General features: G+C 50.0%; 1 protein-coding gene across 1 annotated transcript in view; it reads left to right on the forward strand.

Moving 5' to 3' along the window:
• Positions 1-15214, forward strand: part of MYO18B (myosin XVIIIB) — a 219907-nt gene that overhangs the window by 69937 nt on the left and 134756 nt on the right. The window contains 4 exon segments of the mRNA XM_021073682.1: positions 1198-1381; positions 2186-2408; positions 5097-5206; positions 12649-12714. Of these exon segments, the coding sequence (XP_020929341.1) occupies positions 1198-1381; positions 2186-2408; positions 5097-5206; positions 12649-12714 (583 nt within the window).

Raw genomic sequence — 15214 nt, forward strand, 5'->3', positions numbered from 1 at the left:
CTTTAGGGTTAGGGCAGGGCAGGCACACCTTGGTTGACCAGATGGCCTGGTGAGTGGGGGACATTCTGGGAAAAAGGAGCAGCGTGTGCTGGGGTGGGGGTGGGGTAAAAGAGCATGACGGGTTTGGCTGAATCCCAGCAGCATTTCTTGACGGCTTGAGAGCAAAGATTTGATGATTTTGAGAGCAAACCGTGCTTTTGCTCGGCATGTGGTTCTGCAGCCATGAGTGCCAACTGACCAGGAGTATTTGTGTAGCTATGATTCCCGGAGCCCTCCAGTCTCCCTGGGGAGGCCTCCCACGAGGTTCTAGTGCCCATGCACCTTTCATTCCCTAGAGTATGAGGCTGCCCGAGGCTGTGAAGTAAATCCAAGACCAGAGGGCAGGTCCTCCAACCCCACAGACAGGCAGTCCTCACAGGGGTCAGGGCTGTGGGCCTCCTCGCAGGTACCAGGGCTGGGGGCCACATCCTTCCCTCTAGGGCTGGGCTCCTGCTCCCAGTGGGCTCGCCCTGTTCTATCCCCAGATTTTTATTTCAACAGGAGCATATTCAAGCCATTGTTAGTCTGTGTGCTCCCCCATGCATTCTCAACACCCCTGGTGCATCTAGGCAAGATTCATTTCCTTAATAGTCAGGTTAGGTACAGAGGGGGATGAGTAACGCGTCTTGAGGGCAGGGCCGAGATGGGGCCTGGACTGGCAGGGAAAGATGCAAGGGGCCTGCAGGCTTCTCTTGTGGGGGTGGGGTTGGTGCCACCAGAGGGGTGTGAGGTCTTCTCTGGCCTCATCCCAGGGCACAGTAGTGTCTGCCTGGTGCTTAAGCTGTCTGTCCACTTGTGGGTCGTTCATTCTTGCATGAAAGAGAGGCAGCACCTGCTGTGTCCTGGGCCTATTCTGGGGATAACTAAGGTGATCTTGCCCTTGAAGGAAGTGCAGGCCTGGTAGAATGGCTGCAGGTATGTAGGTGATGAGAATGTCCAGTGAAAGGAAAGATGCTCTGAGGTCAGGAGAGGGAGAGAGGCACGGAGGACGGGGCTGGCATTTGTCAGCAGGCACAGGCTCTTCTGGCAGAAGGGACTGTGAACACAGGGGTAGGCAGCCAGGCTGTGATCCCAGGTGAGTTTCAGGAAGCTGGGGGCCCCATTCATTCCACTCTGTGAGCCTCCTAAAGCCCCTCTCTTTCCCCTCCTACCTGCCAGGGAGGAGCTGAGGGGACTGTTCCAGGCACGGGCCAAGCTGTCCCCCGTGTGCCGGGCCATAGCCGGCCTGGAGGGCACCTCCCAGCAGGCCCAGCAGAGGAGCTGTGCTGTCAGGAGGACGTTTGCCAGCAGCTTTGCCGCGGTGAAGAGGAAAGCCCCATGCTCCCAGATCAAGCTGCAAATGGTGAGTGGGTGCCTTGTGGCCATGGCATCGTGGTCTCACTGCCCTCCTCCAGGGTGGGTCATCCACCTGCTTCATCGCTGAGCTCCCCACTGAGCCCGCAGGGCCAGGCACCCCCATGCTCCACCTGGGAAGAAACTGAGGCTCACGGGAGCAAAGACGCTTGGTGGGAAGTGACCCATCCAAGTCTGAGGCCAAAGTCTTAGATCTTTGGTTTAAGTTGAGCAACCTCGGGAAGTTTGCAGGAATCACAGTTCCCTTCTTGATTGAGGTGACAAATATCACAGCCAGACCCACCCTGCCTCACACAGGCCTGCATGTCCACTCTAGGCTCTCCGTAGGGGAAGGCGGCAGGACCCAGCACTGACTGTAAATATGTTACCTGGACACACGAGTCCAGTAACAAGTGAGAACACTTGCACTGGGCAGTGGTCAGGCTATACTCAGAAGGGTGGATCATGGGCAGGATAGGCTTTAAGAAACAACTCATAGTCTGTTATAGTGGAAAAGCCTTCAGGCCAGGTCCTGGGTTCTAGTCGTCTTCTTTTGCTAGTGGTTCATGCAGCCTGGGGCTACTTGCTTGCCCTCTCCATGTCCCAGTTTTTCCATCTGTTATAATAAGAGTCGTTATAAAGATCCTTTATTTCTCATGAGTATAAATCAGGCCGTAGCTAGGAGGGCCTTGGTGTAGGATGTTGGGCCCCCAAAGGTGCCCAGGCCAGGCTGAAAGTATGTTTGAGGAATGTCTCAAGTATTGTCTGTCTCCCCCAGGCATCTAGCACTAACCCTGTTTCCTCTCGGTCCTAGGACGCATTGATCAGCGTGATCAGACGGTCTCAGTTACACTTCATCCACTGCCTGGTGCCAAGCCCTGCAGTGGAAAGCAGAGGTGGGCAGGGGTCTCCGACTCCACCGCAGCCTGGTGGAGACAAGCCTGGGGCAGGTGGGTCCCCGCCCTTGGACATCCCGGCACTGAGGGTGCAGCTTGCAGGGTCCTACATCCTGGAGGCACTGCGTCTACACAGGGCAGGTAAGAGGCAGCTGGAGAGGGAGTAGCTTGTCTCCTGGGACGTGCTTGCTGACCACAGGCAGCCAAGGTGCAGAAGCATCACCTCTGTGCCTAGAGCTTCCCAGGCAGCAGCCCAGCCCTGTGAGGGGGCAGCTATGCTCACCTCACTTTACAGATGAAGAAACTGAGGCTCAGGAGGAGAAAGGACTTGCTTACAGCCACACAGTTGGGACATGGTAGAGCCTAGGTTTGGACCAAGGTTTCTGGATCCAAAGCCCATCTTATCTCCTGAGTGAGTTGTGTGCTCCTGGAAGGCGAGGGGTGCATTTTACTTTTCTTCCTCTCAACAGCAGATGCCTGAGGAGCACCTGTCTTGGAAAAGAGAGTGGAATTTTCAATGATTAATCTTTTGCTCTGTATCAGAAGAGGAGTGGCTGGGGCTGGCTGGGAGCTAGGTAGACACCCACTTATTTCTGTGGTCACCGACGACCCAACTCTGGTTGCTACCCCTGTGTCCTCCCATGGAGTTAATACGGAACCCTGAGCAATGAGGTACTTGACAGAGAAGGTGGGAGCAGCTGCGAGAGCTGGAAGCAAAGATGAACCCTTTGCTTCTCCAAGTGTCACATTGATTTTCCCTCCTGTCTGCACAACCACAGGTGCAGGAAGACAGATAATGTCACAGGGAAGAGCGAACTGGTCACAGCTGGGGGATCGATTCCTCCTGGCTGGCAGGAGGCGCCCTGGCCCTGGGTTAGAGCCCCTGCTTGCCCGGGTCAGCTGGGCCCCTTCCTCCTGCGGCATCTGCCCTCTGCCTCTGAGCATAGCCCTACTCAGGGAGCTTCCAGCTAGGTAGAAGGTTAAGTTTCTGCCCCCAGACCTGGTTCATTTCCTCATTGTTTTCTCTCTCTCACGGCATCTAAGAAATAGTCACATGCATACAAAGGTACATACACGAGTATCGGTATTTGTGATTTGGAATCCATGCTTATGTAACCTAAGAGCAGACCAGACCTTGTTTTATTGCACTTTGCCCAGTGTGCTTTTTACAGAAGTTTTGTGGTAACCCTGTGTCAAGCCGATCTTTTGGCACCGGTTTTTCCTGCAGCATTTGCTCACTTTGTGTCTTGTGTCACCTTTTGGTAATTCTTGCAGTATTTCCAACAGTCCACCAGCAAAAATTTACAACTCGCTGAGGGCTCAGATAATGGTTAGTATTTTTTTTAGTAAAAAAGTATTATTTAATTAAGGTATGTACATTTTTTTCTTAGATATAATGTTATTGTATACTTAATAGACTACAGTACAGTGTAAAGATAACTTTTATATGCATTGGGAAACCAAAAAGGTTTTGTGATGCTTTATTGTGATATTTGATTTATCGCAGTGGTCTGCCACAGAACCCACAGCATCTCTGAGATCTGCCTGTACCTGTGCACATGTGTGTGATGGCACGCATGCGTTTGCTGGTTCTCAGGTACCCACGATGTCCAGCGGGCTGTGTGCTTACACACACTAACTGGCATTCTCACAAAGCCCTTACACACTGCCTGGTGGAGAGTAAATGCTCATTAAATGTTAGGTTTGGGGCAGCCTGGTGGGTACACTTCAGACTCTGGGCTTGACAGTGGCTGACCCTGGTGAGTCCCTAGATTGTACGTCCCTCTCTTCAGCTGTGATAGCTCAGGTCTCAGAGAGCTGATGAGGGGGTTGAGGAATTAATAAGGGAATTATAGCTGGAAAAGTGCCTGGACTTGGAAACATGTTCAAGATGTGTTAGCCTCTTTCACTATAATCATTATTGGATTTAATCATCACCGTGAGTGTGTGACAAGAGATCTCACTATTCTCATCTGACAAGTGAAGAGCTTGAATCTCAAAGAAGTGGGGTCATTTGTTGCTGGTCAGAGGGCTAATCAGGGCAGAAGGGAAATGTGAACCCAGCTAAGCCTGATTCGGAAGGGCGGGCCTGTTATCTCCCAGTCTCCATGTCTCTGTGCAGGTCAGCATCCTTCAGACCTGGCCCAACCCTCTTCTTCCCCCAGGAAGGCTTCCTAGATTTGCCATATCCACCCACCACAACTTTTCCTCATGGTTTGTTATGCCTTTGGCTTATTGTGAAGTGAAGTCTCAAAATGGAGTGAGATTTCGCCAGACCATCTCCCATCCAGCCACTTGAGAGGTCTTTTTGAGGTAGCTGAGGCTCTACCACATCCCTTGTATCTAGGATGAAGTCTAAACCTGGAGGTCTGGAATTTGAGTTCCAGACCCTGGGGACCCAGTCCCTATTCACCTTTGACCTCATTGTTGGTTTCTATTCATTGGATCAGTTATGGTGGCTGTCAGAATTTGAATTACAATGCCGTGGGAGAGTTACAATCCACATCACTGTGGGCTAGGTGACTTGAACTCTCTGGGCCTCAATTTCCACATCTGTATAATGGGTGTAATAATACAGACCCAGCGTGTCTACAGCACAAGGAAGATATTTTGAGACTTTCAGTGGACCTTTGACAGGGTTCGCGTTCTGGGGAAGGCATTTGGGAAATGCTGATTGAACCCAGTTTCTTCACTTAGCACATGGGGACACTGAGGCCCAGGAAGCGAGTGCACACAGAAAGCGGGTTGATAGGCTGGGAGTGGGCCCTGGAGTCCTGGGCTGGGCTTCTTAGTGGATTCTTTGTTCTCCTCCTGCTGTTCTCACCCCAGGCTACGCTGACCACATGGGGCTCACTCAGTTCCGTCGAAGATTCCAGGCACTGGACCCTCTGCTCACCAAGAAGCTCATGTCTGCCCCGGAGGGAGTAGACGAGAGGAAGGTATGTGGAGTGGCGTGAAAGGGGGCGGAGGCTTCTGTTCCGTAGGGGGTTGTTCCAGGGGCAGCGGGGCTGGCTGGGCCCCAAGAGTCAGGCCTTGGGGGCAAATACGAAGGTGGCATGAGGTTCGAGCCAGACCCCAACTCCATGTTCTACCCCCTGCAGTGTCACTTGGAACACTGCCTGTCCCAGAAGGGTCCTTCTGAACCCCTGCATGAGGAGGTGCATGAGGAGAATGAGAGCCGGCTGGGAGGGCTCCTGGCAGGATGAACAGTCATCCTTCCCAGAGGCGATTCCCTCGGCACCAGCTTGCAGAGAGTGCCTGTGACAGAGGGCTCTGTGGTCTAGGTGTTTGGGACGTATTTCAGACTAGAGCCCCTGACTTAGCAAAGTACAGTGAACGGTCCCCCTCAGGGCCTTTGCACTCACTGTCCTCTCTGCCCCCAGCCCTTTTCTCCCAGTCTATGCCTGGCCACTGTCATCTTGCTTCAGATCTTGGCTTGGATGTTATTCTCCATCACATCATCATGTTTTAATATTTGCATACTGCATATCCTTATCTGAAATGACATAGATTGCCTGTGTATTTTCTGGCTCATAGCAAGTGCTCAACAAACTTCCTGTTGGATGAATGAAGGAATCCACCAGCTTAACTTGGGATTTCTGCCCCTGCGTGTCTCCCTTCTCCACCTCTGGTGTAAACTCCTGGAGTTGGAGGGCCTCACCCCTACTGCCAAGTCCTCCATCAGTGTTTCTCCTGAGACCTGCCGCTGACTGATCAGTGATTATAGAGCTCTGTAGAATTTGCACAGCCCGAGTGCACGCTCACAGCAGCCCTGCAAAATAAGAGTTCTTACGTCTCTTTTATAAATGAGGAAATGAGGCTCACAGAGATGAATTGATTCCCTGGAAGCCACACAGCCAAGCATTTGTGGGTTTTATCCTTGAACCCAAGTTTCTTGATTCCAGGGAGGGTCCTTGAGAAATCATGGGCTCCAGAGTCAAACAGAGCTGCTATTGACTCCTAACCGGGGCTATGTGAATGTCAGTGAGTTACTTCATCTCTCTGCCTCAGTTTCCTCATCTATAAAATGAGAACAACAATAATACCAACCTCAGTGGGGCATTTGGAGGATTATGTGTAATAATATCATTGATGTGCTTGACCCAGAGGCTGGCATGTAGTCAGGGCTCATTGTATATGAACTGCTGTCATCAACAGCAGCAGCAGCATCTTCTTCCAAGGCCAGAGTGATGGCAGCCAAGCCAAGCCACACAGACTCTGTATTCACAACCCTGTTGAAACTCCACTTCCAAGGTGGTGTGCCTGAGCTCCCAGCACTGGAATCCTCATGAGCCAGGATGCAGGAAGAATGAACAGAGTCACAATCCTTAGGCTCTTTTCTGCAGCGGGGACCGGGGCACAGGTTACCTCCTGCAGACAAGGTGGCATTTCCGTGTGGCCCTCCTGACTCACCATGGGGAAGGGACCTCAGACACAGCTGGGGTGGCTCAGAGCTATCCCCTCCCTGGGTGACAACCCATTTTGGAAGCCACGAAACTCTGCCTGGCGTGGTGCCACCAACCACTCTGGACCAGTCTTCACTGGGATTCCTTATCCTTGGTGCCCCCCAACTCGATCTCCTTTCAGAGCCTTGGGAGCAGACCATTTAAAGGGTCTTGGGCTCCTCTACAGATGAAAACAGCACAGAAGTGGAGTGTGGGGGAGTTTTCTGTGGGGGCAATGGGTGTAGCATATGGAAGTGTTTCTATTCTGGACGACTCAGCAGTTCTCTTTTGTAGCCAAACCGAAACCACCTCCGTACACACGCTGGAGGCCTTGGAAAGTGGAAAATTACAAGTGGAATGGACGTGGTTGGGAGTTTTCGCTGCTTCTTATTCTTTCTTTATTTGCTCACAAATTTCATTTGCTGCAGCATAGGATTTTGGTAGCGACAAAAGGAAACGCCATCCTGCCTCTTCTGAAAAAGCTGATAAATATTCATTTTCCAGGCAACATGATATGCCATGAATTATACATGAACACGTGCTTGGGTGGGCAAACTGTCAGCCTCTGTGTGCAAAGCATTTAAGACCTCAGGATTTAATAAGACAAGTTTGACAGCTAGAAAAGGTCAATTTTGTCATCAGACACTAGACGGCAGCAGAGGGAATTCATTGTCATGGTGTAAAATGGGCCTTGGTGGGTCCCCTCGGGGCCTAACAGGTGGTGCTTAAATAAGACTCTTTCCCAATGAAGTGCTCTCATTTGGGGGTCTCTCCTGGATGTTCATTACTCCTGAAACAAAAATAGCAGATGCCTTTTAGTTCATATGCACAAACTCGCATTACAAAGTATCAGGCTTAATGTGAAAAGGCTATTGACATTGGACCTGAGACAGCCTTCCACAGAGAAACCTTCCTGCTTGCTCTGGGAATTAGGCCCATTTTACAGCAGAGGCCACTGAGGCTGGCACCACCCAGCCAGACAGTGTGATGCGTAGTAGGTGCACAGCATAGGGCAGCCAGTGGGCCACGGTGTGGGTTTCATGGCAGAGGTGCTGTGCTGACAGCAGCCACGTGGCTCACTGGGAACACATCCATTTCCGCAGACGTGGATTCCCCGTATCACACTCCCGCTGAGGAGTGAATTGGGGAAGTACTTCCCAGCCGTGGCTCTTCATGGTTCCCAGAGTCTTTGGCTGCTCGTTTGGTGTGTTCAGCTTAACGTGAGATGTCAGACTCTATGCTTTTTGGGTGCATGCTTGTTGAACATTGGAGAGAGAGCTCTTTATGAAATGCTAGGACACAAAAGGACTCTGTAAGTGGAGGCGTGAATTGGGTTCCTCCCAAGTACCTCCAAGGACTCATAACTGGAGTCTGGAATGGTGACGGTGAAGGGTGGGTCATCACTCCACAGTGCCAAAGAGGGGCTTCGAACCTCAGAACCACCACTGGTTCTCAGTAAATCCTGAAACTTAGCATGTGCCGGACACGATAGTGAGCATGGTATGTGCTTTGTGAGAGCGGCTTGGAGCCTTTGTCAAGTCCAGTATCTAAGCCCATAGAGGGTATCTAGTGACTGCTTTTTGTTGCTGTTTTTTCTTAAGTAGACGTCACACTTTCCAATTTCTCTGCATGTCTTACAATTTCTTGTTGAAAACCGGACATTTCATATAAAATGGCATCTCTAGGTTTGTGATCTTTTCCCAATTACTTAGTAACTTATCTGAACTAGATTTAGGGAGTCTCTCTCCTCTGCGGTGTGAGCCTGTGCACGTGGCCTTATTTTAAGAAGGGATATGTAGGTAGCGAAGGTCCTCTTGGTCCCTCCTCCGCATGCGTGTACCGTCCGGATTGCCAGCGATATGGGGGGGTTGAGTGAGGTCCACTATGACTGTCCCATCCCCTGTCCCCACCCTGTCTCCTTGTTGTAAGGACCTGGCCAGTCCCCAGCCCAGTTCCTGCCCTGATCAGGACCATGCTCCTCTGTTCACTGTGCCATTGACTTCCATTTGTTTGCTGCCAAGATCACTACTGATTCTGACACTGATCTGGGTGTGGGATTGCCTATACTCACTTATAAGGAAACCCCTTCTGACAGCAAAGCCAGTGATTTTCATGGCTTGCTTTGCCATGGTAGGGCTGCTACAGTGACAGAGCTGGGTGGGGAATGGAAGAGCCTTGGTTGTAAACTCCCACTGTTCTTACCCAAGGCTCAATAGGTTTTCTTGGATAAATGCTTCTCATTTTTTAAAAAATCATTTAATTAAAGTATAGTTGATTTACAATGTTCTGTCAATTTCTGATGTACAGCAAAGTGACCCAGTCTCTCATATATATAGATTCTTCTTCTCATATTATCTTCCATCGTGTTCCATCACAAGTGATTGGGTATAGTTCCCTGTGCTGTACAGCAGGACCTCATATGCTTGTCCATTCTAAATGTAATAGTTTGCATCTATCAACCCCAAACTCCCAGTCCTTCCCACTGCTTCCTACTCAGCAATCACAAGTCTTCTATTGTATCCTCTTGCTCAATTTCCAGAGTAGTATGGGAGTTGTTGTTTTTGCAAATTTTATCCATTTTTCTTATTGTTTTTTGGGGAGAGGATTTATCAAGCTCTTCGTACCACCATTCTGGACGTCTCTACATGCTACTTTGGCAACATCATTAAACCCCACTACCTCCTTGTCGATGGCCTGACACCATCAGGCCATTCTAGAATAGGGCACCGAGAAAGCCAGAGAGGAAGAGTGGCTTGCTCGGTGTCACACAGCTAGTGAAAGGGGGAGCTGTCCTGGATCCCAGCCTCAGAGGGCAGAGAATAGTCATCTGATTCCCTGCAGTTATTTCATGTGACCTTTGACAAGTCTTTTCGTTGCGCTGGACTCTGTTTCTCTGTAAAATGGGTACCTGTTGCAGAGGTTTGAAAATAAGATGAGTTATATATAAGTAATGCACTTAGAGCAGCACTCAGACCTCAAAGCACAAGGGGAAACTGGTTCATTTTTTTTTGGCGGGGGGAGCAGAATGGCCAGCATTTTACTCAGCATTCCATGCTGAGAGGGATAACATCAACTATCTGAACAATTCAGATGGATAGCTGGTTCTAGGAGGCAGGACAAGGAAGACATGTCCTACAGTCACCTGGATCCTTGCCCTGTCACCCACCAACTGACTTTTTGATGGTGATTACGTCAGGTAGAACCATAGGAAATCACTGATATTTCAGCTAAGTGAGGGGTCTAAGATTAGCATTAACATTGGTGATGAGAGCAAGTGAGTACAAAGTCACTAACAAAGTCCTGGTCACGTGCACATTCTCAGTCAGCTCTCGCAACACCTGGACAGTCTCGACCAGGAATATTAGGGTCAGAAGCAAAGTTCTGCAGCCACCAGCTCACTCCACACTTGGACCTCAGCTTTCCTACCTGTGCAGTGTGGTCAGCAGGATAGAGTAGCTCTGTTAGGCCTGATGCTCTTGGTACACAGACATGGGAAGGGCGCTCAGAAAGCAGGGGGATGGGGAAGCATCCTTGGACCTTGTGGGGACAGGTGGGTGTTCTGGCCATGTTTTGGGGACAGCTGAGAGATAGAAGACTAGTCCGTGGTGTGCAGCACCTCTACCGAGTTTTGTCTGAGTGGCCGAAGGACTGGCTCTGGGGCAGCAGGAAGAGCCCAGTGTTTGCCGAGGGCTTAGGCTTGCCTGCTGGTACATGAGGGCGCTCCCCGCAAGCACAGCCACGGAATCTTCCAAAATAGATGCCTCTTCCCCAGCCCCAGCCCCTTTTCTGAGCCTGCAGCTCAGAGTGGAAAGCTCGTCCAAGATCACAGGTTCGTGGGTGGCCCACGGGGATCTAGTCTCAGATCCAGTTCCCCCACCCCTCCATGGACTCTGGGTGTTAACTCCAAGGCAGACCTAGAAAATTGCCATTGGCTTCATTTCTTTTCCATCCAGCTGTCTTAATTTTCAGCCAGTGTTTATTTTGTTTTCCTCCTGTGCAGAGAGAAAAATGTTGCATTTTGGATATGTCGGCTGTTTGCCTTCTGCTGCCTACAGCTCCCTTGGAACATTTTTGGCTAAAGTGTAATAAGCGAAACCACTGAATTTTTGGAGGGGCGCTATGGAATGTTCTTTCTAGAAGTCAGAGGAGGAAACTTCCCCCAGATTATGGTCTTGGACTAGACTTAATAAGCTTTATTTATTTATTTATTTTTGTATCTTAGCATGTTTTCTGTAATGACGATGACCCATGGAATTGAAATTAGTCTCATGATACCTTTTGCTTGAGTGTTGCAATTGCTTTTCTGACAGTTTATTCTGAGAATAGACTTGGTGATTTTCAGTGAACAGCAAGTCTGTGAGGGGAGGTGTGGGGGCGGAGTGGGCAGGGCACTGGCAGTCACAGGGAACCAGGCCTGACCTGCCTTTATCTGAGGGTGCAGATCCCTGGCAGGATTGTCGCAGAGCTCGTGGGCCTATAGGGCGAGAGGAAAATGCAGCTAAGTGGCTGGTGATTTGGCCCAAGCCGTGTCCAGGGATCTCTGAGTGAATTTATTTCTCCTCCCTGGCATTGCCTTTCCCCACACTCCCCACCCCACCCCACTTCCACCCTCACCAGATCGCTCATGTTTGGGAGGTCCCTCATTCAGTTTATTCATGTATATTTATTCATTCACGTTTATTGAGCTCCTACTGTATGCATAGAACAGTACCAGGTGCAGTGCACGCAACACAGGCTCTCCCTCCCTCATCTTGGTCACGAACACAAAGTTAATGGACATGTCATTTCTCAGCAAGTATTTGTGCAAGTGAGGCAGTCCCTGACAAGTGCAGTGAGGGGACATGGGGCTGGGGAGGCTGCCACGGGCTGCGGGCACACTTCCCAGCAGCCTAGGGTCCTCTTAGCCATTCTGGGCCCAGGAAGCAGTCAAGATGTGGATGTTGCACGGTAGCCTGACACACTGGGTCTGAATCTAATCCTGCCCATGTGTAACTTACAACCTTGCAGAAATGCCTTCCTTCCTTTTTTTTTTTTTTTTTTTTTAGAATTGTGGTAAAATATATGCAACATATAATTTAGCATGTTAATGATTTTTCAGTGTGCGATTCGGTGGTATTAAGTATATTCACCACCACCCATCTCTGGGTTTCTTTCATCTTGCAAAACGGAAACCCTGTCCCCTCGAAACACTGACTTCCCATCCCCCTCCCCCCGCCCCAGCAGCCTCCACTCTACTTTCTGTTGCTGTGAATTTGACCACGCCAGGTACCTCCTGTAGGTGGACTCATACAGTATCTGTCCTTTTCTGATGGCTTATTTCACTCAGCAAAATGTCCTCAGCAGTCATCCATGTGTCAGAATTTCAGTCCCCTGTAAAGCCGATTAACGTTCTCTTGGCTAAGTTTCTCCATTCCTCTGTTGATGGATACTTAGGTTACTTCCACCTTTTGGCTACTGTGAATGATGCTGATATGATTGTGAGTGTGTACAATTACCTGTTCCAGTCCCTGCCTTCACTTCTTTTGGGTCAATATCCAGAGGTGGAATTTCTAGGTCATAGGGGAATGACATGTTTAATTTTTTGAGGAACCGCCATGCTGTTTTCCACAGCAAACACATTCTCCATTTCGTTTTGTGTCTGTGGTTTTCTCCTGTATCAACTGGGTGTGGTTGGGGGACAACCCGCCCAGGGTTGCTGTGAGGGTGAAACGAAATGGTGTCTGTGAAGGTCCCAGCAGAGCTGTGGGCACACAGTAGGTGCTCACTATATGCTCTTAGCTGGGGGCAGAGCTCTGTTAGCTCACAGATGTGTGGGGCCACCCCCTCCATCCGTCTGTATCCCCCCACCCCTCACCCTCCAGCCAGCTGCCTTTCCCCCACTGGGGTGTCCCCTGCCTTTGGTCTGTCCTCCCCTCTAATGTTTCTCTTCTGCCCAGGCGGTGGCCGAGCTCCTGCAGACCCTGGATCTGGAGAAGAGGGCGGTGGCCGTGGGGCACAGCCAGGTGAGCAGAGCCTCTCCCCATGCCGTACTGCCTGTGACCTCAGGGACCCCCGTGACTCCTGCCTCTTGTTGCCCCGCCACATCCCCACTTCTGTGTGTCTCCTTTTCATCAAACTGGATATGGGGCTAGTGCTTCTCTGCCCATCCTGTAGGACAAGGCTGCTAAGGTAAAATGTGATAAATGTGGGAGAAATAACATCGGGGCATATTGTTCATTAGAGGCTCCATTCCCTGGGACCTCAGTGGTCTGAGGAGTTAACATTCTGGACCTCAGTAAGCCCTTCCGCACCTCAGCAACACCCGTCTTCACTTGTAACTCTTACTTTGCACCCAACTGTGACACAAGTGTTGCCCTAGCCGATTAGCAGCAGTGAGAGGAAAGAAAGGGCTGCAGAAGAAGACACATGACTTTAGAGTTGAGGGAAGTAGCTTTCCTCAAACTGGGGTTGAGCCAAAAGCCCTTCCAAGAAAGCTTAAATGTTTCGAGAAGAATTTCATGGAGCCCTAACAGGCCCATGCATCCTGTGAGTTTTCGAGAAGGAACATAGAGTGTATAGGGATCCCCAAATGATTTAACCCTGGAACCCTCACCCTTTGTGTTTTTGGAAGACCCAGAACTCACATTCCATGGGCCACAGTGTGGAAAGTGGAGCACAGAGATGGTAAACTCAAGGAGCAGGTGGTGGGCAGGGAGTGGGGACAATGTTTAGAAATACAACTGGAGAGAGAAGAGACCAAGGGACTGCTCCCTACTTAGTGATCTACTGATTGATTAACCTTGTCCAGTAAACTTTGTAATCGCCATCCCCCTTCAGGTGCTGAGGAAGGACCCTGGTCACCAGAAGCCCACTGTGGTGGCATATTGGCCATTAGTATCTCTTGCAAAGCCAAGTGTCCTGCCGCATCACGCCTCTCTCCTCGAAGAGCTCATGGTCATTTAAGATGGTCATTGCCACTTAGACACGCTCGTTTCTCCCCACAGACGTCCTGGTCCTGCTTAAGCCTGTGCATGAAGCTGTTAGTCTCCTCTGGTCCCAGGCTGCTGGGACCTGGCAGCAGCTCTGCATGTTTCCAGTAGAGGGCTAGACCTGTGGGTTCCTGGCTCCCACCACCAGCCGGGTGCTATTGCAGGCAGCTTCATTCCTCCTTTCTCCTCTCAGCCTCCCTTGAGATAGTCACTGTATCCTTTCTTCACAGATGAGGACACTGTACATCTGGAAAGTAAGCCACCTTTCCAAGTCCTCTCGGTAGCCAGGAGTACAGCTCCCACAGAAACCTGTACTACATCCCAAGTTCATTTCAATACACTGTGGTTCTCTTGTTTAGCAATGGAAATATACAGCACATCCTTTACAAAGAACTGTTTATGGTCCCCAGTCAGAGGAATTCTTCAGCTCCAAGAACCTTATCCTTCTAGATGAGCAGTTCTCAAAGTCTGGTCCCTGGTCCAGCTGCATCAGCATCACCTGAGTGCTTCCTTAGCTGCCACCCCAGACCCAGGGAATCTGAAACTTACCATCTGAGTTGTAACAAGCCCTCTAGGGAATTCCAGTATGCGTTCAAGTTTGAGAACCACTGGTCTTGATGATTACTTAGTTATTTCGTGAATTTCAAAATCAGTGCCTGGGATTTCCAGCAGCTGATGCAAAGCAAGGAAGAAAACAGTCAGGTGGCAAGTCACTGTGTACAGTTTCACAGTGGTGAGGCAAGATGTGTATAAGCCACAACAGCCCCATAATAAAACATTGCTGTTATTGACTAATACTTGGAACTCACTCAGAAACTGTCCCCGGCAAATCAAAGGCCATTGTGTCCTTTGGAAGCCAGGTGAGGCAGTGGACTGAGATCTTTAAGGGCAGGTGTGACTCTCATGTACAGCAGGATTTGGCGCTTACTTGGGAGGCAGGTGGGGGGGGGTGCTATGAACACGAGAAGAGAACAAGCCGGTCTCACCCAGGCCCCACCACCTTTATTTTGTTTATTTATTTATTTTTGCTTCTTAGGACCACACCTGTGGCATATGTTAATTCCCAGGCGAGGGGTCGAATTTGAGCTGCAGCTGCTGGCCTGCACCATAGCTCACAGCAACACCAGATCCTTAACCCACTGGGCAAGGCCAAGGATCAAGCCTGCATCCTCATGGATACTAGTCAGGATCATAACCACTGAGCTGCAGTAAGAACTCCACAATGGCCCCACCACTTCTAACTCTGTGAGTCTTATTAAGAGATTTAGCCTCTCCGAGCCTCAGTTACCCCATCTGTAAAGCGGACCCACAGTTTTCTACCTTCCAGGTTTGCCGTGGGAATCAGCAAATTGTCATTCCTTGTGGCGTGCATTTGCCAGTGTTGTCAAACAGGATAACATTTTAATATTTAAAAAATTAAACTCCTCTAATCTGGAAAATTACTAAAAGGAGAATAACTAATTCCTCAGCAGTACCAGAAAGGAGAGCTATTGCCGTATTAGATTTTTAAACCTTGACCTTCAGCATTTTTAGT

The sequence above is a fragment of the Sus scrofa genome, chromosome 14, assembly GCF_000003025.6.
Source record: "Sus scrofa isolate TJ Tabasco breed Duroc chromosome 14, Sscrofa11.1, whole genome shotgun sequence".
Taxonomy (NCBI): domain Eukaryota; kingdom Metazoa; phylum Chordata; class Mammalia; order Artiodactyla; family Suidae; genus Sus; species Sus scrofa.